This window comes from Callorhinchus milii, unplaced genomic scaffold (genome assembly GCF_018977255.1).
Source record: "Callorhinchus milii isolate IMCB2004 unplaced genomic scaffold, IMCB_Cmil_1.0 Scaffold4, whole genome shotgun sequence".
Classification (NCBI taxonomy): Eukaryota; Metazoa; Chordata; class Chondrichthyes; order Chimaeriformes; family Callorhinchidae; genus Callorhinchus; species Callorhinchus milii.
In genome coordinates this window covers 5,149,715-5,172,963 of record NW_024704745.1, presented here as the reverse complement: position 1 = coordinate 5,172,963, position 23,249 = coordinate 5,149,715, and the positions used below count along the sequence as shown (strand labels likewise).

At 46.1% G+C, this 23,249-nt stretch overlaps 1 protein-coding gene across 1 annotated transcript in view; it reads right to left on the bottom strand.

The window, feature by feature from the left end:
* The window catches only part of hlcs (holocarboxylase synthetase (biotin-(proprionyl-CoA-carboxylase (ATP-hydrolysing)) ligase)), a 67,992-nt gene that overhangs the window by 11,223 nt on the left and 33,520 nt on the right, over positions 1-23,249 (bottom strand). The window contains exon 6 of the mRNA XM_042334618.1: positions 1,873-1,940. Coding sequence (XP_042190552.1) covers positions 1,873-1,940 — 68 coding nt within the window. The remainder of the gene's footprint in view (positions 1-1,872; positions 1,941-23,249) is intronic.

Below are 23,249 nucleotides of genomic sequence, written 5' to 3'. Positions count from 1 at the left end.
CAGCCCCGATTTTATTTTCTCTGTAAGCAATTTAATCACAGGGGATATAGGGTTTCAGCAATAAAGAGCTAAGGGGAACTCAAACCTTTTAAGTCGAGCAATATCTCAGATGATGTGCTTTATGACATTCCGCATCTGAAAATGCATAAACTAACCCAGCACATTGAGATGAAATAAATCTGGTTTGACGTATGTGGCCCCCTCCCTTCAATGTCCGTCTCGGGACCTTCCTCTTCGACCGTGGCTTCGGTCATCCTCTTATCATCAACACCCTCCTTGCCCTCCACCCCTAGTGGCCCCAAACCCCAGCTCAGGTGCAAATCCTTGACTGTCCAGCACCTTGGGACGTCCTCCCGACTTGAAAGGCACTGTACACATGTAATTTGTTGTTGTTGTTGTAGCACGGTGGTTTAGTGACCCACCCCCATCCCCACACACACACCCAGGAAGGGCTGTAGAACAGACACCGGTCAACGCTTCTAGGTCATCAGAATAGGGGCAGATAATGTCTCATCTGTCCTTCCAATGAGACTTTAAACCAAGGTCTCGTCTGCCTGTTCAGGTGGGGGTTATAAGATTCCCTGGCACTGTTTGAAAAGAGTAGGGAATTTCTCTCTCGCTCGGCGTCCTGACAACAATCCTCCAAAGTAAAAAAAAGTGTTCACTCACTCCATGGCTGTTTGTGGGACGCTGCTGTACGCAATTGGCTGCCGCCTTTTGCCCACAAACACACAGTCAATCCACTTTACAGTATATCCTGTGAAGCGCTTTGAGAGGTCTCAATGACGTGATATGTGCAATATCAAATGGAAGGATTATTGCTATCATCATCAAAACATGCGTTGAGCGTGTCTGGAGGTTCTGGACTGTCCTTCTGCATGTCTTATCAGGTCATCAAGATGTCTCGGGGGGGAGAGGGGGGGAGGGGGAGGTAAGCGGTGTCTCCTTGGAACTGAACTGGTTTCTGAGCCAAGCAGTCCACAGTATGTTCTGTGAAGCGCTTTGGGACGTCCTCCCGACGTGAAAAGCGCTATATCAAATGCAAGGATTATTATTATTATTATTATTATTATTATAGTATTCCAGGGCACTGTTGATGACAGCACGACACAGCCTGGCTCATCGGCAGGATCTGGAAGGGCAGACCAGTCACTGTGGGCAGGAATCCTCCTGTTAATCCTGCAAGCCAAAGTCCTATCAGCTAGGGTGGTCCTAGCTGGACAAGCAGCGGGAAGCTTGCCCAATAGAGCTATCAGACACCTGGCTAACCGAAAAACAAACATCTCTCAATCTCTTTCATGCTCACACTTCAGAGCAATGGTGTACACACCAGGCCACAGGCACTGGTTTCTGTTACTACCTGAATGCTGAGAAGCAGCAAAAGGAGTCCTGTAGTGTAGTGGTCAGCACACTCACCTCCCAAGCAAGAGGACCTAATTTCTATTACTGGGTGGGGCGAAACCTTGGGCAAGTTTCCTTACTCCACACCCCTGTTTACCTCGCAATAAGTAGGAACTCAGGTGTTAGTCGATTGGCTCTCCAAGGGCAATAAATAATTCCTCCAAAAAAAAATGTTGCGACTCAACTACGACGGTTTGTGGGACACGACTGTGCGTAATTGGCTGCCATGTTTCGCCCACAAAATATATACTCAATTCACTTTACAATATATTCTGTGAAGCGATTGAGACGCCTTAACAATGTGATAAGGCACTATATCAAATGCAAGAATTATTATTATGATTATTATTGTTGTGACTGGTGTTTCTGCAGCGTTTCAATGTTCAACTGTATCGTAACTTCAACTGAGCAGTGCCTTTAAGCGGAGAGAACAAGTGTTCAGGAAATCAAAAGGGATGGAAAACTACTGACCTTTGCCTTGAGTCTGTCGAGCTGCAATGGCAATTAACCCCACTTCCTCTGGTAACTGAAGCATCCACCTGCCAATTGTGGGAAAAGGTGGTCAGCTGGAACAAAGTGTGGACAATTTGAAGCTGCGTGCTCAACTCTCTGCAAAATTTTAGCACTTAATCCGGCATTTTAACCCTGTCATTAAAGGCAATCCCAGCACTGAATCTAACACGTTGCGATTTTCTTTGCAACTGATGCAGCCTCTTTCACATCAGAGTTCCACAGAGTAGTGGGTTAGAGCATTCACCTCGCAATCGAGAGGACCTGGGTTCGATGCCCAGCAGGGTGAAAAGTTGGGCAAGTTTCCTTACTCCACACGTCTAATAATAATCCCTCAAGAAAAAAAAACAATAATAAATTGGTCACGTCAATCCATGACCGTTTGGGAGACACTGCTGTGCACAATTGGCTGCTGCGGTTCATCCACAAATATACAGTCAATTCACTTTACAGTATATTCTGTGAAGCGCTTTGAGACGTTTAGAAGACGTGAAAAGCGTTGTATCAAATGCAAGGATTATTATATATTATATAAGTAGGAACCCTGTTGTTAGTCGATTGGCGAATCGCTTTCCAGGGGAAGAATAATCCTTCCAAAAAAAAAATTGCTCACTCAATCCACCACTGTTTGTGGGGACGCCGCTGTGTGCAATTGGCTGCTGCGTTTCGCCCACAAAATATGCAGTCAATCCACTTTACAGTATACTCTGTGAAGCGCTTTGAGACGTCTCAACGAGATGATAAGGAGCTGTATCAAGCGCAAGGATAATTATTATTGCTGTACTACCCGAACTCTTTAAGAACCACTTTTCAGTGAGATTTCTCAGTAGCTCGCTAAATACAGTATCATAAGGTATGCATTATAGAAACAGAGAGCACACAAGGAGCAATTTCAATACTGGAATCACTAAAGACAAAGCTTTATACAAGAAATCTGTTGATCCATGGTGTTGAGAAACCAGTCGCCACTGAGCGATTATTTGATTGAACCGAAGCCAGAAAATCCACGGATTCTAAGAAACGGCCACAGTAGATAAACAATAACTTGCAGGCACTGAATAAGATTACTGAGGTCACTATTTGAGAGTGAAATCAATCACTGTTAAAACTACCCAGAGCTTTAATATTTTTTGCTAACAGAGCTCCTTAAACTTTATTCTCCTTCCTCACCAGTGCAATGTCAGCCAATAACGATACAATTTACATTTACAAATGCCTTTCATGTCGGGAAGGCGATTTACAATATGAGATGGGTGACCGAGCCAGGTGGGAAGCCGGGGGGGGGGGGGGGGGGTAGAGATGATGTTTTGAGACAGACCTTGAAGGAGGGAAGGGAGCGAGTCGGAGGGACTCCAGGCTGGAGTTCCAGGAAGCAAAGTGACTCTCTGCAAAGCGAGGGCACGGAGGGGGAAGGTGAAACGTGCCACGGGAGAGGTGACCATAGGAAGATCAAAGAGGTTGTGTTTTAGGTGGGATATAAAACTAGACAGAGAGATTGGAGGGTGGGAGGGAGCTCCAGTGGCTTGGTTGCTGAAGGTTGCACCCTGCCCTGCCCAGGGAATCGAAGCCAGGCCTCTCGTTTGCGTTAGATTTGAGAACTCTAACCAATGCCCCACAGGACTCCATTTTGAAGCGCTTTGAAATGTTTTCAATGTCATCGGTGCCATCTGAAATATAAGGATTAATATTTTTCTGACTGTGCTGGACAAAAGGATTTTAAATACAGGGTCATAAGAACCCCAGAGTCTCATTATAAACTTACGCAGAATACATTTTGCTCGAAGACTTTGCTCTGAAAGGGAAATATATCGCGCTAGACAGCTATTGTTCACTAACACTGCCCTCCTTCACCTCCTTCCTCTCTCAGCACCGTTTGCTCTTCATTGTTCTCGATTTTCATTAAAGCTAAAAAGACCTTTCGCTGTGCACTTTGCCCAGGCAGCGAACAGATGTGCCCTTATATTATGTGGGTACGAAACAAGGCACCACATCTGTTCTCCGGCTGCAATATCAGTGTTTGCTCGGAACATAAAATGTCACTGAGCATCACCTAGTCACTCGCTTGTAATTGGCTTAACTCCGTAATGTGATAACCATTGATATTCTTAATTGCGAAATAAGGCAAATCTCATCGGAGGGCTCTTTCACGGTTCAGGCGTAGGGAGTTCAGCTAAGGTTGATGGAAAAGTTCTCCAATAGACGTGAGTGGGAGCTGTCAGAGAACTGCACAAGAACTCGCACAGACAACAAAAGCAAATTTGTGCTGAGAAATGCAGCGCATGACATGGTAATGGGTTTTTAACCCTATTGATCGGCTACTTATACGTGAGAGGCCACACCGGATTCCAATAATATTCCTTGCATTCGATATTGCGCCTCATCACGTTATTGAGACGTCTCAAAGCGCTGCACAGAATCCACTGTGACTGCGCATCTTGTGGACGAAACGCGGCAGCCGTTCGCACACAGCAACGTCCCCACAAACAGTCATGGATTGAGTGCGACCTTTTGGGGGGATTATTACCCCCCGGAAAGGGATCCGCCAATTGACTAACACCCAAGGTTCCTATTGACTACTAGGTAAACAGAGCCATGTGGAGTAAGCAAACTTGCCTCAGGTTTCGCCTGTCCGGGAATCGAACCCGGGTTCTCTTGCTTGCGAAGCGAGCGCTCTAACCACTGCGCGACAGGGCTCCACTAATTTACCGAGGCTAGTGTGAATGTTCAGTGGAGGAGCGGGCTGGTACCACTGCCCTAGCACAACTCCACGTTTAATTACAACAACATTTGTGTAGCGCCTCTCACGCAGGAAAGCGTCCCACAGCAGCCACAGTAAACAGGCACATCGATGGGTCAGAGATCTCAAAAGAATTGTCAAACGATGGAAACGTAATGAATTAAAGCAGACGGTAAATGCTTTGAGACACTGACCTGATAAGATCCCTTCACCAAATGGAAGGATTGCTATAACAGAAGTCGAGTCTAACGTTAATCCTAAAGTCAATTATTTTCGGTGTCGGTTACAGTTACATTAAAGAACCACATAGAGGGGAACGTTAAAGACCTGGTGGCTAAGAGAAGGGAGTTTCTCTCCCATCTAGGCAACAGTCTTCCGAGTTTCTCTCTTACGTCAGGGCAGCGTTCCTCCCAAGATGTACTCATTCATGGCTGTTTGTGGGACATTGCTGTGTGCAAGTTGCTGAGCTTAGTGCAAATATACAATCACTGCACGTCACAGTAATTACAGTGAAGCACTTTGATACGACTGGTTGGCGTGATAAGGAGTTATATCGAATGCAAGCATTATTACTGTTACAAAGCAGCACCACGCAATGCACGTTACTTTTATGTGTGTTATTTTTCATGCATACACTCACTGCCCTCTACAGCATATTGTGGCAGACAGACACACAGCAGTCTGATGTGAGTTACAAGGGCTTAAGCAATCAAGAGAAGATCAAACTGTGGGAGTGAAGCTTGGCTGTTTATCAAAGCTATTTCACGTGAAATGCATTCTCTCCTTTGGATCACACTCTCGACTCACTCTCCATTTGCTTTTTCCCTTTATTTTTCCATTCGCTTTCTCCTTTATTTTGCCGGTGGGATTAGCATGACAAACAGTAACAGATGGTTGCCTCCCACATGTGTACAGGGTAACTTTGCCAGTCACGAAGCTGGCATTTATATTAATGGCTGATTGACGGATCGCTTTCCGGATGTAATAATGCCTCCGCAAAAAAAAAATACGCAGTCACTCAATCCACGACTGTTTGCGGGTTACTGCTGGGTGCAATTGGCCTCAGCGTTTCGCCCACAAAATACACAGTCGATTCACTTTACAATCTATTCTGTGAAGCGCTTTATCAAATGTAATAATGATACATTAATATTATATTAAATTCACTACAATTGGAAACGTAATGGATTCATACGTTGGTTTGGATGTCTCGAATCTTTTTTTAAAACAAATTTGGAACCATAGTTACTTGAATGCTTCTTTCTCCCAGTGGTGTCCCGGTCGACCATCCTCCAGGTAAAATTGGTAATTCGCTTCATGGCTGTTTGTGGGGACATTGTTGTGCGCAAAACTAGCTGCAGTATTCACCGACAAAATACACAGTCACTTTACAGCAAATCCTGTGAAGCGCTTTGAGACGTCCTCCTGACGTGAAAGGAGCTGCATCACATGCGCGATCGATTGTTTTCAGGACTGAGAATCCATTAAAGGCATCAAGCGATCTAGACGTGCGTAGTAATAATCCTTTCATCTGATGTAGCACCTTATCACATCGTTAAGATGTCTCAAAGCGCTTCACAGAAGATATTGTAAAGTGGAGTGACTGTATATTTTGTGGGCGAAAGGAAGCAAGCAGCCAGTTGCATACAGCAGTGTCCCACAAACAGTCGTGGATTGAATGACCCAATTTTTGTGTCTTTTTGAGGAATTATTACCCCCTGAAAGCATTCCACCAATCGACTAACAACCGGGTTCCTGCTTACTGCGAGGCAAACAGAGGAGTGGAGTAAAGAAACTTGCCTTGGGGATCGAACCTGGGTCCTCTGGCTGGCGAGGTGAGTGCTCTAACTCATACCTTTCAGGACTCCACAATCACAGAAGAGTTTAAGCATTTCACCCGAGAATCTAGTCGCGGTCTTAGTAGATTTTAGGTACGACTCAACTGTACCTATAGCAACTACCTCTGGTGTGCCCTGACATATTACTGTAATGAACTAGATATGAGTGACACTTCAAAACTAATTATGTGCCATTTAGCGGCGTTGTGAAGAATTGTAATGGATTCCAGTGGCGCTGTTATTGCAGTGCGGGCACTTTTCACTGGAGGTGCTTTTGACACGGGATTACTTTCTAGAGGAATGCATTAGTCATGCTAAACAGTGGCAAGCTTCTGACTAGCCTGATAGATTGCACCGCACTTCAAATCAGAAACTCCTCTTATTGACAGCTTCTCATCGACCATCAAAGAGCATTCGTGTGTTTAGGAGCTGGAATGTTTTGTAGAATCTCAAGCTGATCTCATATTCGCATTCTGAAATTAATTCCAGGCTGCTTTACATGTTAATCCTTACGGGATTGATTTGGGGGGGGGGTGGTGTCGCGGGTCACAAAAGTGCAAACTGGATGATGAAAACACAGCACTTAAAGCATCTCATTTCAGATCCCATTCCCCGCATCGACTAAAGTGCCGCTGTCCTTTCAGATACTTAACTGTGGGACAATCCTCGTTGTCCTGTACGAGAGATCAACTCAAGAGCACAAATGCTCACCAAATGTAATCAAAATTGACACGGAGGGGGGAGGCGGGGGAAGGAAAGGGGATTAAGTTTGCCACTTTCAGATATTTCTTAGACATATATCCTGCATTATGAAAAGCACATTAAGTTTTGCATCGTTCGATTATGAAGTAATTCACTCTGGTGAATTAATGTTCCACTTGCAAGAACAACAACAACTTGCATTTATACAGCACCCCTCAGTCTCAGCGTGCTCGGAAGTGGCTGAGCCAGGCATTGGGGCTGGTAGTGGGGGGGGTAACCGTAAGCGCAGTCAAAGACGAAGGACGTCAGACTCGCTCGTCTCACAAGTAAGAAGACCCGGGTTAACCAAGTTTCCTTTCCCCACAAGCCTCTGTTTACCTAGCAGTGAGAAGGAACCTGGTTGTTAGTCGATCAGTGGATCGCTTTCCACAGTAATAATCCGTTCAAAATAAAATTTGGTCACTCAATCCACGAACGTTTGTGGGACACTGCTGTGCGCAATTGGCTGACGTTCAGCATGAATGATCAATTTCAGTTGGGTGGAAGGGGAGGGAAAAAAATTGTTGGCCAGGACATTATTCGAGTTGTATCACCTTTGTGAATATTTTCCCATTAGCTTGAGCCGGGGGGGGGGGGGGCACAATAACTCCCACCAACACACCGACCTCTTCGCATTTTAACGAAAACGCGACTGAAGGCAGTGAGAAATTGTCTTGGCGATGTGACCAGGAATGCAATAGACCAATCGAGGCCATAAATTAGACGGCGCTTTGAGGGACACTTTCACCATCCTCAGTGCCTAAGTGCTTCTTATCAGTGCTGCCATTTAGCGTTCGCGGCTCTGCCTTTGTTCGAGCCGGGGATGATTGCAACGCACCTCAGCGCATACATTTTGCTCTGTGTACAAGTCTCCTCGGGTTTTTGACGCCGAGCCTAGCGGATGATATCGTTAAGAGGCTGGTTTTCTTATTAGGCTTCATCTTGAGCGGTAAGAGGAATCGCGGGGGCCAGCTGGGCCTCCTGCCTTCGTCTATCAAGAGTTAATTTCAAAGGACACTCGCTGATCATGAACGAGTGCAGAGGGTTGTCTGATGGTCCTGACAAACAGCAAGGGCTCTTCATTAGCAGCAGTGCTCAATCAGCCTGCTTAACCTGATGCAGCTCAGAGAGGTCATGTTGCAGCCTGCACAGCCACAACAGTGAAGGAGAAAAGGGACTTAACAGCCTTTTTTCCTCCCCCCAGTCCAACCCCCCCCCCACCCCCACCCGGCGAAAAAAAGTTAAATGCGCTCATTCCCACTTGTCACTCAATTTAGCTGCACCGGCTTTTAAAAGACCCGATTCCAAACGTATTCTGGTCGAGTGAAATGATTTTTTTGAGAGTACTGTGCGCTGTTGTTTTCTTTTTTCAAACTGGAGGACGGCGTAGGGAACTGTGGGTATAATTAATCAGCTTCTATGTGATCGTGGGGTGGTGGAAATGGATCCAGTCGTCGTTCTCTTGAACAGCGCTCCCTCCATCTGCCTCAAGATCCTCCTCATTGACCGTGCTTTCGGACACCTTTCTACCCTCCCAAACCCCCTCTCGGCTCCCACTCTAGCTCAGATGCAAAGCCAGGATTGTTAACAACAATGAATTGCATTTATATAGCACCTTTCACGTTCGGAGGACATCCCAAGGTGCTGGACCGTCGAGGGTACAGGGCAAGGGGTGAGGGGAATGCTGCCTTCAAAGAGACCTTCCTCTTTGGAGGCACAGTCAAAGAGGAAGATCTTGAGACAGGTCTTAAAGCAGGCCAGGGAGGAGGCAAGGTGAAGGGACTCCATGCTGGAGCTCCAGAGGGAGAGGGCAGAACGGCTGAAGGCCAGTCTCTGATGGTGGAGCGGGACGGGCAGGGGACATGGAGCAGGCCAGTGGCCAATCAAGGATGGGGGTGATCGATTCCTGGAACTTGGTGCGGGAGAGGACATGAGCTGCAGCGATCTGAATAATCTGCAGTTTGTGGAGGGAAGATTTGGTAAATCCAGTGAGCAGAGAGTTAGCTTAGTCAAACCTGGACGTGATGAAAGTGTGAATGAGGGTCTCGGGAACCTGAGGGGAGAGGTAGTGGTGGAGGCGGGCAATGTTGCAGAGGTGGTGGAAGGGAGAACGGGTCAAGGCACGGATGTGCGGTATAAGGACAGTTGAGGGTAGAACAAGACATCAAGGTTCCTGTACTGGTTTGGTGAATGCATCCATGTGCTGTCACGATTCATGAAATATTATTATTATTAATATTATTACTGTCATTAGTAGGAGGGCCTCCATCTTGGGTGAAACCGAGGTCCTGTCTGCCATTCCAGGTGGACGTTAAAGATCTCATGGCAGTAATTTTCTCTTTTCTCCCGAGTTTCTCCAGGTGTCATTTTTGGTAGGTCAGAGTATTAAGAAATATGGGGAGAAAGCTGGAAATTGGAATTGAAAGGATTAGTTGAGGTACAGATCAGCCACGATCTAATTAAATGGCGGAACAGGCTCGAAGGGCTGAACAGCCTCCTCCTGTTCCTACATTCCTATGTGTCCTGACCAACTTTCCCCCCCACCAAGTAAAATTGGTCACTCACTCTCCATGGCTGTTTATGGAACGTAGCCGGGTACAAATCGGCTGTAGTTTTCATCTACAAAACACCCAGTCACTGCACTTTACTGAATATTCTATGAAGCACTTTGAGGCGACCACCTGATCAGAAGGGCACTTTATGAAATGTAAGAATTATTTATTCCATCTGGGTTTTTTTTTTAAACTGTCTTCTTTCTGCATACACAGCATCGGTCCGTCTAGATGTACATCGAACAAGGAAAACCATTACTTACATGAATACTTTGGCACAGACATGCGTCTGTGTGTGTGTGTGTGAGTGTGTGTGTGCGCGTATGTGCGGGGGAGGGTAGATTCACGTAACCGCACAAATCCATTTTCTTCGACTGCATTTCAATTTTGTCCCATATCCATCATTCCTGTAGTTCACTATTTTCAGAAAAATGACAATTTCAGGCAGAACGAGATTCAATATTGTTTCATACCAAGAACCATATAAACCCTCTTTCAGAAGCTATCCACTGCAATACCTATGATGACCTTTGCTACAACATTTATGGGTTTTGTGTTAAAAGAGAACAATTTAAACAATAATAATAATCCTTGCATTTGATAATATATATAATATATAGTGCATTATCAAGTTGTTAAGACATCTCAAAGCGCTTCACAGAATATATTGTAAAGTGGCATGACTGTGTACTTTGTGGGGGAAACAGGGCAAGCCAATTGCACGCAGCAAGGTCCCACAAACAGTCGTGGATTGAGGGAACGGATTTTTTTTGGAGGGATTACCACCACCAGAAAGCCATCCACCAATCGGTTAACAACCAGATTCCTATTTACTGCTAGGTAAGCAGAGGTGTGCGGAGTAAGGAAACTGCCTAAGGTTTCGGCATTCCCGGGAATCGAACCCAGGTGCTCTTGCTTGCTAGGTGAGCGCACTAGCCACTATGGTACCAGCCTCCACGAGAAAAGCTTTTCTTTAAAAAAATAGCAGCTGAAACCGGGCTCGTTTTTACAATCTACACAAAGAGATAAGACATTTTTATGCCTTAAAAGTCAGCAGTGTACCCAGTTCCTTGCAGTACAGAACGTGTTAATTTTCAATCCAGCCTGCTGTTTTGATCGCACAGTTACAATGATAATTCTTGCGTTTGATATAAAGCCTGATCACCTCGTCTGAGACGTCTCAAAGCGCTTCACAGGCTATACTGTAAAGTTCTTGGGCTTTCAGCGCCACTTGGGGAAGTGCCTCTGTGGGCTTTCTCTACATGTGAAGCAAGATTATAACCAAATGGCCTTTGCATTCCAGTGCGTTGCTGAAATACTTTAGGAAAGTGAAAGCCTCTTTTTTCGGGGTGAAAAACAAGTCTCGATTGAGTTGTCAGCCCGCTGATGTTTTTGAACAGCGAGACAGCCTCCGAGCTCTCTGAGAGCTTGGAGTTCCGAGCGCTAATGCGGCAATGTTTAGTCTGTGCCATTGACACGGCTCTTTGCATTATAAAGGGTTTCATCGGCTTTCCTTTGGAGGAAAATAAATTGGAATTCTTTGTAAACTGTTAACTAAATTCAGAAACGTTAAACTAATCCTGTGGGTACACATGCGTTAGCCTGAGAATACCGAGGATTCCTGATGTTTTTCTACACTTTTAAGCAGATTTGGACATCGGTCGGTGCAAGATGTCAGAATAAAGCAAATTCCCACTAGCTTTGGGGGCTTTGGGCCCAGATTTTAGTACTAAAATCAACAGCAAAGACTCAATTCAAACTGCAGCTGCAGATTCGAGCCCCTCTCACCTCCTATACTTACAATGCACTTCTTTTAATCGTGCAAATTTATAAACGCTATTCAAGAATGCATTCATCCCTCCTACGAATCTAAGCACTGGTAGCACTCTCGCCTCCGAGTCAGAAGGTTGTGGGTTTAAGGCCCCACGTCGGGATTTCAGAGCTCACACAGTCTCCGCTCACATTTCGGGACAGTGCCTCTGCATCATAATGACCCTTGCATTTGATACAGTGCCTTATCACGTCTCAAAGCGCTTCACAAAATATACTGTAAAGTGGACTGACTGTACATTTTGTGGGCGAAACGCGGCAGCCAATTGTGCACAGCAGCGTCCCCACAAACAGTGGTGGATTGAGTGACCAAATTATTATTTTTTTGAAGGCTTTACTACACCTGGAAAGCAATCCGCCAATCGACTAACAACCTACTTACTGGTAGGTAAACAGAGGCGTGTGGAGTAAGGAAACTTGCCTACGTTTTAGTCCCCGCCCGGGATTCAAACCTTTGCGAGCCGAGCCCACTAACCACTACGCTATGGGACTGCATATTGCCGGAGGTACCATCTTTTGGATGAGATGCTTAAATCGAGGTCCCGTCCGCTTGTTCAGGTGGATATCGAAGTCCCCGGGGCGCTCCTCGAGAAGAGAAGTTCCTCCCCCCCAACCCCCCGGCCCCACGGCGTCGCAGCCGACAATCTCCTGGATTAAAATTGGTCACTCACTTTGTAGTTGTGTGTGGCACATTATGGTGCAGAAATCTACTACTGTGTCCACCTACAAAATGCACTACACTTTGCAGTAAACCATGAGAAGCGCTGTGAGGTGTCCTCCAGACGTGACTTATTAAAAGTTCACCAACTTCACCAACTAGCGTTCGCCAGCTCTGTAGGCACTCGCCTGCTCCACGTCCCCCACCCTGCCTGCCCCACTATCGGTCAGCCCTCTACCATTCTGCCCCCGCCCTCTGGAACTCCATCCCGGAGCTCCCACGAATCACCCCCTCTGCGTCACCCCGTCCCTCGCCTCCTTCAAAGCCCGTCTCAAGACCTTCCTTGTCAACCATGCCTTCGGTCATCTTCCCTCCTCCGCCCTCCCCTCCCCAGCTTAACCTCCACCCCTCTCTCACTTGGTCACTCAATTGGTCACTCACTCCACAGCTATTTGTGGGGCATTGCTGTGTGCAACTGGCCGCCTTTTACTGAAATATCCTGCGAAGCGCTTTGGGATGCCTCAATGACGTGATAAGGCACTACATCAAATGCAAGGGTTATTATAGCATTATTGTTTACACTTTCGATGAACGTCTCAAAAAGTATCACAGGTTTATTTTTACTGGAAAGTGTAGTGACTTTGTATCTTGGAGGTCAGGGGGTTGGCCAACCCTTAACTCGCCGAAAATTAGTTTCCAATAATTACTGAGCAACAATATTTACGGTGTGGCCATGAATCAAGAAATATTCGATCAAGAAAATGTTATTTGTTAATGTTACCGGAAAGGTTGCCCAACCACTGTTGTAGTCGATTTGCTCACAGCAACATTCCACAAATAACCAAGAGGCGAGTGATCAATTTTATTTGGGGGATTGTCGGCCAGGACACTGGGAGAGAGAGAGTCCTTTCTCTTTTCTTGAGGCTTGAACCCACAACGTGTGACTCGGAGGCGAGAGTGCTACCCACTAAGCCAGGCTGAGGTCACTTCAGGGGGATCTGGGAGATTAACAATTCCTGGGGAGGCCGAAAGCAGCACAGGCTTTCGTATTGATGAACTACTTTTGAAGGAGGTTTCATTAATGCCGGGGAGGGGGAAAATTGGTGGACAGTTCTGAAGCATAGAGCCAATGTCAACAAAGAAAAGGCAGCATTGAATCCGACTAAGACTGGGTCAAAATCCTGGAACGCCCTACAGTATTGATACCCCTGCGGGAGAGCGTTATAGTCAGTGGTTTAAAGAAAATGGCCCACAACCCAACTTCTCAGGGCAACCAGGGGCAGACAATAAACACTGACTTTGCCAGCGTCGCCCACATCCTTAGAATGAGTTTAAAAATGTTACTTAGCACCACTTTGCGGCCATTTTGTGTGAATGGCTTGCTGACTTTTCCACACGGCTCCGCTATTTTTTTAAATAACAGTTATTTGGTCACTCATATCCACGACTGTTTGTGGGTCACTGCTGTGCACAATTGTCTGCAGCGTTTCGTCCACAAAATACACAGTCACTCCGCTTTACGGCATATTCTGTGAAGCGCTTCGAGACGTTTCAATGACGTGATGAGGCGCTGAAACAAATGTAAGGGTTATTATCATTACTTTACAACTGAACTCAGAGCTTCTACAACAAGCCTCTCTCTCGCCTGTCTTTTTTTTCCAAAAAACACAAAAATGTTTAAAAAATCTTATATTATACAGAATTCACAGATATTTCAAAAATTCTCATCTCTGCAAGAACTATGTATGTTTGTGTATGTGTATGACTTTGCGCACATATCTATGTGATGCTGTGTGTGCAAGTATGTCCCTGGGTGTGCGAGTGTGTGTCCCTGTGTGTGCTCCTGTGTATGTTCCTGCGAGTGCAAGTGTGAGTGTACATGTAAGTATTTAAATATGTGTCGCTGTGCATGTGCTTGTTTAATGCGCACCCATGTGCGAACATTTAAGTAAATGTTCATGCGTGTGTGTCCCTGCGTGGGTACAAATGTGCTCGTGTGTGTGTGTGTGGGGGGGGGGGGGGAGAAAGAGAGGTGCGAGAGCACATTCTGTTTTCAGCAGTTTTTCCACCACTGAGAAAGGATGACAGCTCACATGACAAGCGAGCTCTAAATCTACAAGCGCGGAAGCCAAGTCTGAATCAATGTTTCCTACCTTAGACACGTCACCCGACTGAGTGCGGGTACATTAAACCTTCCACACCCAACACACTGCAGTCTGAGCCTCGCTCAATAATACGTTTCCAAGTAAATACCTCGCCTGCGCCCTCCCCTCCACAAGAACCCTTCATCTTAAAACAAGTTCCCAATTGTGAGAAAAGCTTTAAAAACACTGTGAGCCTCAGCTTTAAGTACACTGCTAGTAGCATCGCAAAAGTGTCAAATGACATTAGCACATTAGTGATTGTTTTTCTTTACCAAAGTGTTTCTCGAGTAACATACCTGACACTTTCCGCTGCTAATAGATATTTTTCCACGTACGCTATTACTTCACTGACACATTTCCTAAAATAATAATCTCTAATATTCTGTGGATCTTGGTCCAAAGCCACAGCATGTGTCTGCACTAAGAGTCGCAAATCAGTATTTCCTCCGATACTGCAAATTAAGACTGACAAAATAATAAGAAGTCCTGCAGCGTATTGGTTAGAGCACTCGACTCGCAAGCAAGAGGACCTGGGTTTGATTCCTGGGCAGGGCGAAACCTTTTGGCAAGTTTCCTTACTGCACACGCCTCTGTTTACCTAGCAGTAAGTAGGAATCCGGTTGTTAGTCGACTGGCGGATCGCTTTCTGCGGTGCTAATAATCCCTTAAAAATGTAATAATAATTTAATCACTCAATCCACGACTGTTTGTGGGACGCTGCTGTGCGCAATTGGCTGCCGCGTTTTGCCCACAAAATATACAGTCAATCCACTTTACAGTATATTCTGTGAAACGCTTTGGTACATCTCGACGAGGTGATTAGGCGCTATATCAAACGCAAGAATTATTAGTACATTCGAAGAAGAATCCTTGCATCCGATACAGGTCGTCGAGACGCCTCAAAGCGCTTCACAGGAATTGTACTGTGAAATGTTAATACAAGGTAGTCGCTTACTACAGCACACCACGTTGGAGATTCGTTTTAAAATGTAAAAGAAGCTTTGTTGGAATTACACTGCGAGAAATATTTTCAGTGGAGGAGGAGGGGGGGGGGGGAGGGGATGGAATGGGGTGGGGGGGGCGTGCGTGTGGATGGGGGGGATTTGCGGGCTGGGAATTAAACACCAGAACCAGATTCAATATTTTCCTTCAGCGCTGAAGATTGAGTTTCTCAACACACAAAATTAGCTAATTGCAGTCATTAACTTTAATGGCGCACCACAAACATCGCACAGAGCCATTTCCCTTGGGCGGGATTGCTGCTTATCAGGAGCCCAGAATTTAACAGGATGCCCCCAACCAGTCTTATTTGTGTTGGGTTTCCAAGTGCAAATAATTAGCCTGAGCACTCAGGCCGCTGGACGAACGGCAGGTGCTGGGGATTCCTGCGGCTGGCCCTGCTGCCAGCCTCCCGGCGATATAGCCACTGACGTGGAACACAAAGCCGACCTTGTAACCAGCTCGCCTCGCCCGCCACACAGCGCTTTGTGGAGTCCTGTGGCGTAGTGGTTAGGGCGCTCGCCTCGCAAGTGAGAGGACGCAGCTCTGTTTACCTAGCAGTAAGTAGGAACCCGGCTATTAGGCGATTATCGGATCGCTTTCCAGGGGTAATCATTGCACCCCCCCCCCCCACCCTCCACCTCCCCCAACACACACAAAAAAAATTGGTCGCTCAATCCACCACTGTTTGTGAGAGGGACACTGCTGTGCGCAATTAGCTGTCGTGTTTCGCCCACAAAATATTCAGTCACTCGACTTTACAATATGTTCTTTGAAGCTCTTTGCCGTGATACGGTACTCTATCAAATGTAAGGATTATTATTATGTTACTATTATAATACAGATGGACGTGGAACAGGAAGCTGATTTTCTACCCAGCTAGCCCACTGCAAATCGCCTTGAACCTGAGGGGAAAGGGTTGATGTGGATTTTCAAGAAAGGAATTTGGACCATGCAAATGTTCGTACGCTGGCAGAAAAATATTAAACTCCAGTGGAAAGTCTGTGTTGTCTTGTGGGCAAATTTTGAATATTACCATGGGATCTTTAACATCCATCTGAACAGTCAGATGTGACTCCTCCGAAGGACGGCATCTCCGACAATGCAGAACACCCCCAGCACTGCATTGGAGTGTCAGCTTAGACTAAGTGTTTCCAAGTACTGACGCGGGGTTTGAACCGATAGCCTTCTGGCCCAGGGATGAGAGAGCCAGGTGTTCCTTCAAAGCAAAAAAAAACTGCTGGAGCCATTCCACCCACTGGGCAATGAAAGAAATACGTCCTTTTCACCCAGATTTTCATACAGAATATCCTTTCCAATAAATACAAAGACTGCTTGAAGAAATTAGCGTGCCAGTATTTCCATTAAGCTGCGTATTCTGCGGGCCTGAGATTCATTATTTTCTTACCAGCCCTTGCGGTGAATTGAACATTTTTGTGCGAGCGCACGAAAATTTGCATCGTCCAAATTCCCCTCTTGAAAATAAAGTAAGGCGTCTGGCATAACAGGGGGAGCACTGAGGGAATCTGCCAAAATAATGTGCTGAACCGAAAAGGCTCACTTTATTAATAAAAACGCTTGCATTCTCTACTGCACCTATAACGGCGAAATGAGCAAAAGCACTTTGCAGCTAATTAGCGTCAATGTGTTTGTTGTAACAACAAGAGCTCGCATTTATATAACACTCCTCACACAGGGTAGCGTCCCAGGGCGCTTGACAGTGACAGAGCACGACACTGAGCTGGGGGGAAGGGGGAGGGGGGAGGTGACCATACCCACGGTCATAGAGGAAGGTCTTCAGATGAGAAGATGAGAAAAGAGGGGGCAAGGGGGAGGAGGATAGAGGAAGCGTGTTCCAGAGTTTCTGGGCGTAGTGGCTGAAAGCGCATCCCACTGATGGTGGATCAGAGGGCACGAGGGACAAGCCTGAGGCCGTTATAGTATAACATATTCAGTTCCATTCAGTTAAATCTCTCAAACAGTCAAGAGATGAATGGAGGCAGGACGCTGGGGAGGAACTCTTCCCTTTTCAACACTGGTGTCTGGGATCTTTAATACGTCCCTAGGTGTCAGCCTGGCTCAGTTGCTGGTATTCTCGTGTGGGAGTCGGAAGGCTGTGGGTTCAATTCCCCCCATGAGCGGCTGTGCCTTCAGCCACTATGCCCCGAGGCTCTGGAACTCCCTTCCTCACTCCCTTCGCCTCGCCCCCTCTCTTCCTATTTTCAGGTCTCTGCTGAAGATCTTTCTTTTCGACCGCGCCTTTGGTCACCTTCCTCCCCTTCCCCCTGGCTCGGCGCCAGGGGATCCACCACTGTGAAGCGCTCTGAGACGCTGTCCGGCCTGGAGGGCGCTATATAAATCCAAGTTGTTGTTGTTGGTTACATTGAGCTCACCAATGAAGTGCTGGGTGTGTGTTTCATTGTCGGAGATGCCGCCCTTTGGAAGACCTTAACCACAGGTCCCGTCTGCCTGTTCAAGTGGACTTTAAAGATACCATGACCCTACTTAAAAAGAGAAGGGGGGTGGTGGGACATTGCTGTGGCCCTACTGACTACCACATTTGCCCCCTAATGCACAGTCACTACATTTTACAATATATTCTGTGAAGTGCTTTGAGGCGTCTTCCTGATATGACAAGGTGCTACAACAACAACAACAAATTTACATTTATAGAGCGCCTTTCATGTCGGGAGGATGTCCTAAAGCGCTGAACAGTCAGGTGTCGGGGCCCGAGCATGGGGGAGGGGTGGTGTAGGGGTGAGGGAAGGCAGAGAGGTGGGAGGGCACGGTCGAAGAGAAGGGTCTTGGGAACCGGCCTTGAAGGAGGCGAGGGAGAAAGCGAGGCAAAGGGATCGTGGGATGAAGTCCCAGAGTGTTGGGGCAGAGAGGCTGAAAGCCCGGCTACCGATGGTAGGGTGGGTCGGGCGGGAGACATGGAGCAGGCCAGAGCCTGATGAACGGAGGGGGCGGGCAGGTTGGTAGGGAGTCAGCAGGTCAGAGAGGTAGGAGGGGGCAAGGCCATGGATGGCCTTAAAGGTGAGGACGAGGATCTTGAACTCGATCCTCTGGGGGATGGGGAGTCAGTGGAGTCGGGCGAGGGTGGGAGTGATGGGGTCGCGGAGCCTGGTGGGTGAGAGTACACGAGCTGCAGAGTTTTGGATGATGTGCAGCTTGTGAAGGGAGGAGTTGGGAAGGCCGATGAGGAGGGAGTTCCCGTAATCAAGCCTTGCTCTAACCAAATGCAAGGTTTGATTATTGATTATTTCGATTATTATTATTAATATCATTTTCATTATCAACATAATATAACGTCCTCAGGAACAGGTGTAGACAAGGACCTCCAATTTAACATCTCAACGGAAGGACGGTGTCTCTGACAATTTGGCACCTTAAACCATGGTGGAGCCTTAAATTTCGAGTGCTCTGAGACGCTAATGAGGTGCTCTGTATAAACATAAGCTGTTGTTGTTGTTGAGCATCAGCCCATACCATGAGCTCATGCTACACCAAGCGTTAAACTCATTCTGTGGCAGGGCCGACGTTTTAATGGCAGAGATTAGAGTTACTCGATTCCAATGTCAATTTTTGGGGATGAAAAAATGGATTAACAATTTACATTTAAAACACATTAGTACAGATCGCAGCGTTAAGATCAATGCACTGAGCAAAGCCTTAAATTTGATTCACTGAGGAGGCAAACCTTTTAACTAGTTAACTAGGCTATCGGAATTCTTTTGCCATCTTCGAAAAAAAAAATCAAGGAAACAGGGCAGATTAATTCCCAATACTTTACATTAATTTTGAGCTAAAAATATAGTTTACAAGTCGATTTTTAAATCCCCCCCCCCTTACGAGTCGATACGTTCAAAGTGAATAAAACAAACTGGATTAACAATTAACATTTAAAAGTCCTGCAGCGTAGTGGTTAGCACACTTGCCTCGCGAGCGAGAGGACCCGGGTTCGATTCCCAGGGCAGACTGAAACCTTTGGCAAATTTCCTTACTCCACACGCCTCTGTTTACCTAACGGTAATTAGGAATCTGGTTGTTAAAGTCGATTGGCGGATCACTTTCAGGGGATAATAATCCCTCAAAAAAAATCCACGACTGTTTGTGGGACACTGCTGTGCGCAGTTGGCTGCCGCGTTTCGCCCACAAGATACACAATCAATCCACTTTACAATACATATACTATGAAGCGCTTTGAGACGTCTCAACGACGTGATAAGGCGCTATATCAAGTGCAAGGATTATTATTATTAAATGGGACTTTTAACACAACTTTTTAACAGTAACTGTTCTGAAAGTGCGTTTCTTTCTCTCTACCCCAGTTTCTGTGCTCTGCCGTGATGCCAATAATAGCCTTGATGGAATAGCAGGAGTCCTAACTCCACTTGTAATGGATTGCACCGCCGATTGTGATGTGAAGGAGTGCGATGCCAAATGAAACAATGCAATTCATTCCTCCTGGCTCTGTTAATCCAGCATAAAACGGATGATCGATATACAAAACTTGATGGATTCAGTGTTTTATACCTCTGCACTGTAATATATATTATGCATTCAGACAATCATACTAAATCACACTCTGGTATAATTCCCTTTCTGCAATGTACAACTGATGTATGGGGGTCAGGATTCCGGGCTGCAAGGGGAACTAAAGACTGGGAATGTTTATGCTGAGGATGGTGGGGGTTGGGGGGGGGGGGGGGGTGTGGGGGAGGAGAGGGTTGCAGGCTGATCTTAATTGAAGTTCCCCACATGATGAGAATAATCCCTGCGCAATTAGCTGCCGCTTTTCGCCCACAAAATACACCGTAAAATCCACTTTACAATATTCTTCTGTGAAACGCACTGAAATGTCTCAACGATTTGTTAAGGCGCTGTATCAAAATGCAAGCATTAATTATTTTCACTCATGTGCTGCCTCTTTCAGCCCGTGCAGTGTTTGGTTTAGGAATAGGTGGGATGGAATCTGTCGCCGTGTGTGAACAGCTGAATTGATGAATACTCAAAAAACGGTATTTTGAAGGAATGTGAATTTGGGTTTTCTTTCTGTTTTTTGCGTTTTTTTTTAAAACAACTGTTTCCATATACAAGTGTAATGTTCCTTTCACATTGTGCAAGTTCAGCTCCCGCCCAGAAGACCTTACCAAATGAATTGGAAATTGGCACTTGCATTTGGAGAGAGTAGTCAATGAAATGAGCAAGTTCTTTGGGGGGGGGGGGTGGGGAAGCGCATGGTGGGGAGGTGGGGGGGAAGGGGGGATGGGGAAGAGGAAGGGGGTAGAGGAGTGCGGTAATGGGGGAATATGTCCTAACTGCAGCAGATCTTGATGTAAAACTCGATTGACCAGATCGACCTTGCTCAGTGTAATTTTGCAATTGTATGAAATTGTAAGCAGATGTTCCAGCCTTCTGCTTTATAACACTCGTTCCATTCAAACGCAAGTGCCCGGCTTAACTTGGAAATCCATCGCCATGCGGCGAAATAATTATTAAAAAATGAACGCCAATGCCACTGTGGCTCTATGAATGTGCGGCTTTGTTACAGCGTACGTTGAATTTATGCGTAAATGCTGTAAAATATTACCAATTCTTAATCGCTCACATTCAGAGCCAATTTTCTTTGCGAGCTAAAAATATCAGATCCTCTGGTGGGTGACTGATTATACAGGCGTGTCTTGATTTTTTTTTCCGTTAACCGAGGTGGAAAGCCATCATCGTGATTAAGAGTGTCCAAACCTGACTGAGAGTTCCACATATGTATGCTACCTACATGTGGAAATTTCTGTGTTTCTGTCCCTCCCTTCCTCCCTCCCTCCCTTTAAAGCTCGCCTTAAGACCTATCTTTTGGTCACCTTTCCTCCCCACCGCGCCCCCCCAAAGTTCGGAAGCTTTTCCCAACCGCAACCCAGGCTCGCAGTCAGCTCTCTGAAGCACTTTGTGAGATATCCTCCCTCCAAAAAAAACCAATAATAAATTGGTCATTTTCAATCTACGACTGTTTGTGGGACATTGCTGTGCGCAATTGGCTGCCGCGTTCGCCCACAAATATACAGTCAATTCACTTTACAGTGTGTTCTGTGAAGCGCTTTGGGACATCCTCCCGACGTGAAAAGCGCTATATCAAATGCAAGGATTATTATTATTATTAACTTTGTGAGATATCCTCCCAACATGATTTACTGCAGGTAAACGAGCCAGCCAATTTTGCACACAGCAATTGCACACAAACAGCCATAAAATGAATGACCAATTTTATTTGGGGGACACCAGGAGAAACTCCCTTCTCTTTTTGAATAGTGCCGTGGGATCTTTAATGTCCACCTGAAAAGGCAGAAGGGACCTCGGTTTAGTGCAACACCACCCACCACCCCCAGCACTGCACTGGAGGATCATCTTAGACTATGAGTTCCCGACGTGGGACTTGAACCCACAACCTTCTGACTCAAGAGGCGAGAGCGCTACCACTGAGCCAAGCTGGTATTTTACGGACATCCATGAACCACTGTGTTATAACAGGTTTAACCACTGACTGTGGGACTCCACAACTGTAAATGTGACTGACACAATTTTGAAGGCTACGTGACCTGTTGAAGGCACTGGACAAACACGCCAGCATAGCTCATCCCTCTTTCTGTTACCACAACCTTTGGCAGCCAAGCTCACGGGATAGCTCCCAGAGCACACAAGCCGTATAATGCCAGATGTAAGCGATCAGCTTTAACCCACTGTCTAGTCAGGCTTTACCCACCTGCCCATTACTTTACTTCCCCTTTGCTCTCAGTTGCACCCTGTTTCTCACGATCTACCAGAATAGGATCTTCTGCAACAGGAAATCATCTTGTAACGCAGTGGCAATAAAATGGAATGATTGGAAATGTCAAAACAGGAAAAAAAATGACAAAGAAGGATGATAGATTTCATGCTTTCACGAAGCAACACAGAGGTTTCTCTTCCATCTGGCTCTGTCCCTTTGGGAGAATTCCTCTGACTAAAAAAAAATCCATCTTTTTTTTTCCAAACGGTTTGGAGGGTCCCAAGGAAGGAAAGTGAACTCTTGGTAACAAGCCTACTACGGGGAGTCGAACAATAAATGTAACAGAAAACTCTATAATCTTCCTAAAAATGCTTTATGTTTTCGTGGAGTCCTGTAGCGCAGCGGTTAGAGTGCTCACCTCGCAAGCGAGAGCATCCTGGCCAACAAATCCCCAGATAAAATTGGTCACTCACTCTGTGACTTTCATGCGGAAAATTGCAGTGTGCCCTTCCATATTTGTACGCAGTCGCTAATAATAATAATAATAATCCTTGCATTCAATGTAACTACTGTGAAGGGCCTTGAGGCATTTCGATGTGATAAACCACTATATAACAGTCAATTCACTTTGCAATATATCCCGTGAAGCGCTTTGAGTTGTCTCAACGACACAATCCGGTGATGGAGGAAGGCAGTCCTGGTCAGAGATTGGATGTGGAGCAGGAAGGATAATTGGGGATCGACACCATCAGCCTTTGGGACTTCCTCCCTTTACCCTCCGCCTAGCCCTTTCTATCTCTCTTTAAGTTCCGTCTTAAAACCTTTTTTGACCCCATGGTCACCTACCTCCCTGCTCTCCCTTGCCCGTCTTTGTAAACCTCTGAGACGTTATCCTGCCCGAAGTTTGAAATTGAAAAGAGAAGGGAATATCTCTATCCCAAAGTCCTGGCCAACAATCCCCTAAATAAAAATGGTCAATTCATGGCTGTTTGTTGTTTGTTGCACATCGCTGTGGTGCAATTGTGCTGCCGAATTTGCCTACAAAATATACGGTCACTCCATTTCACAGTATGAAG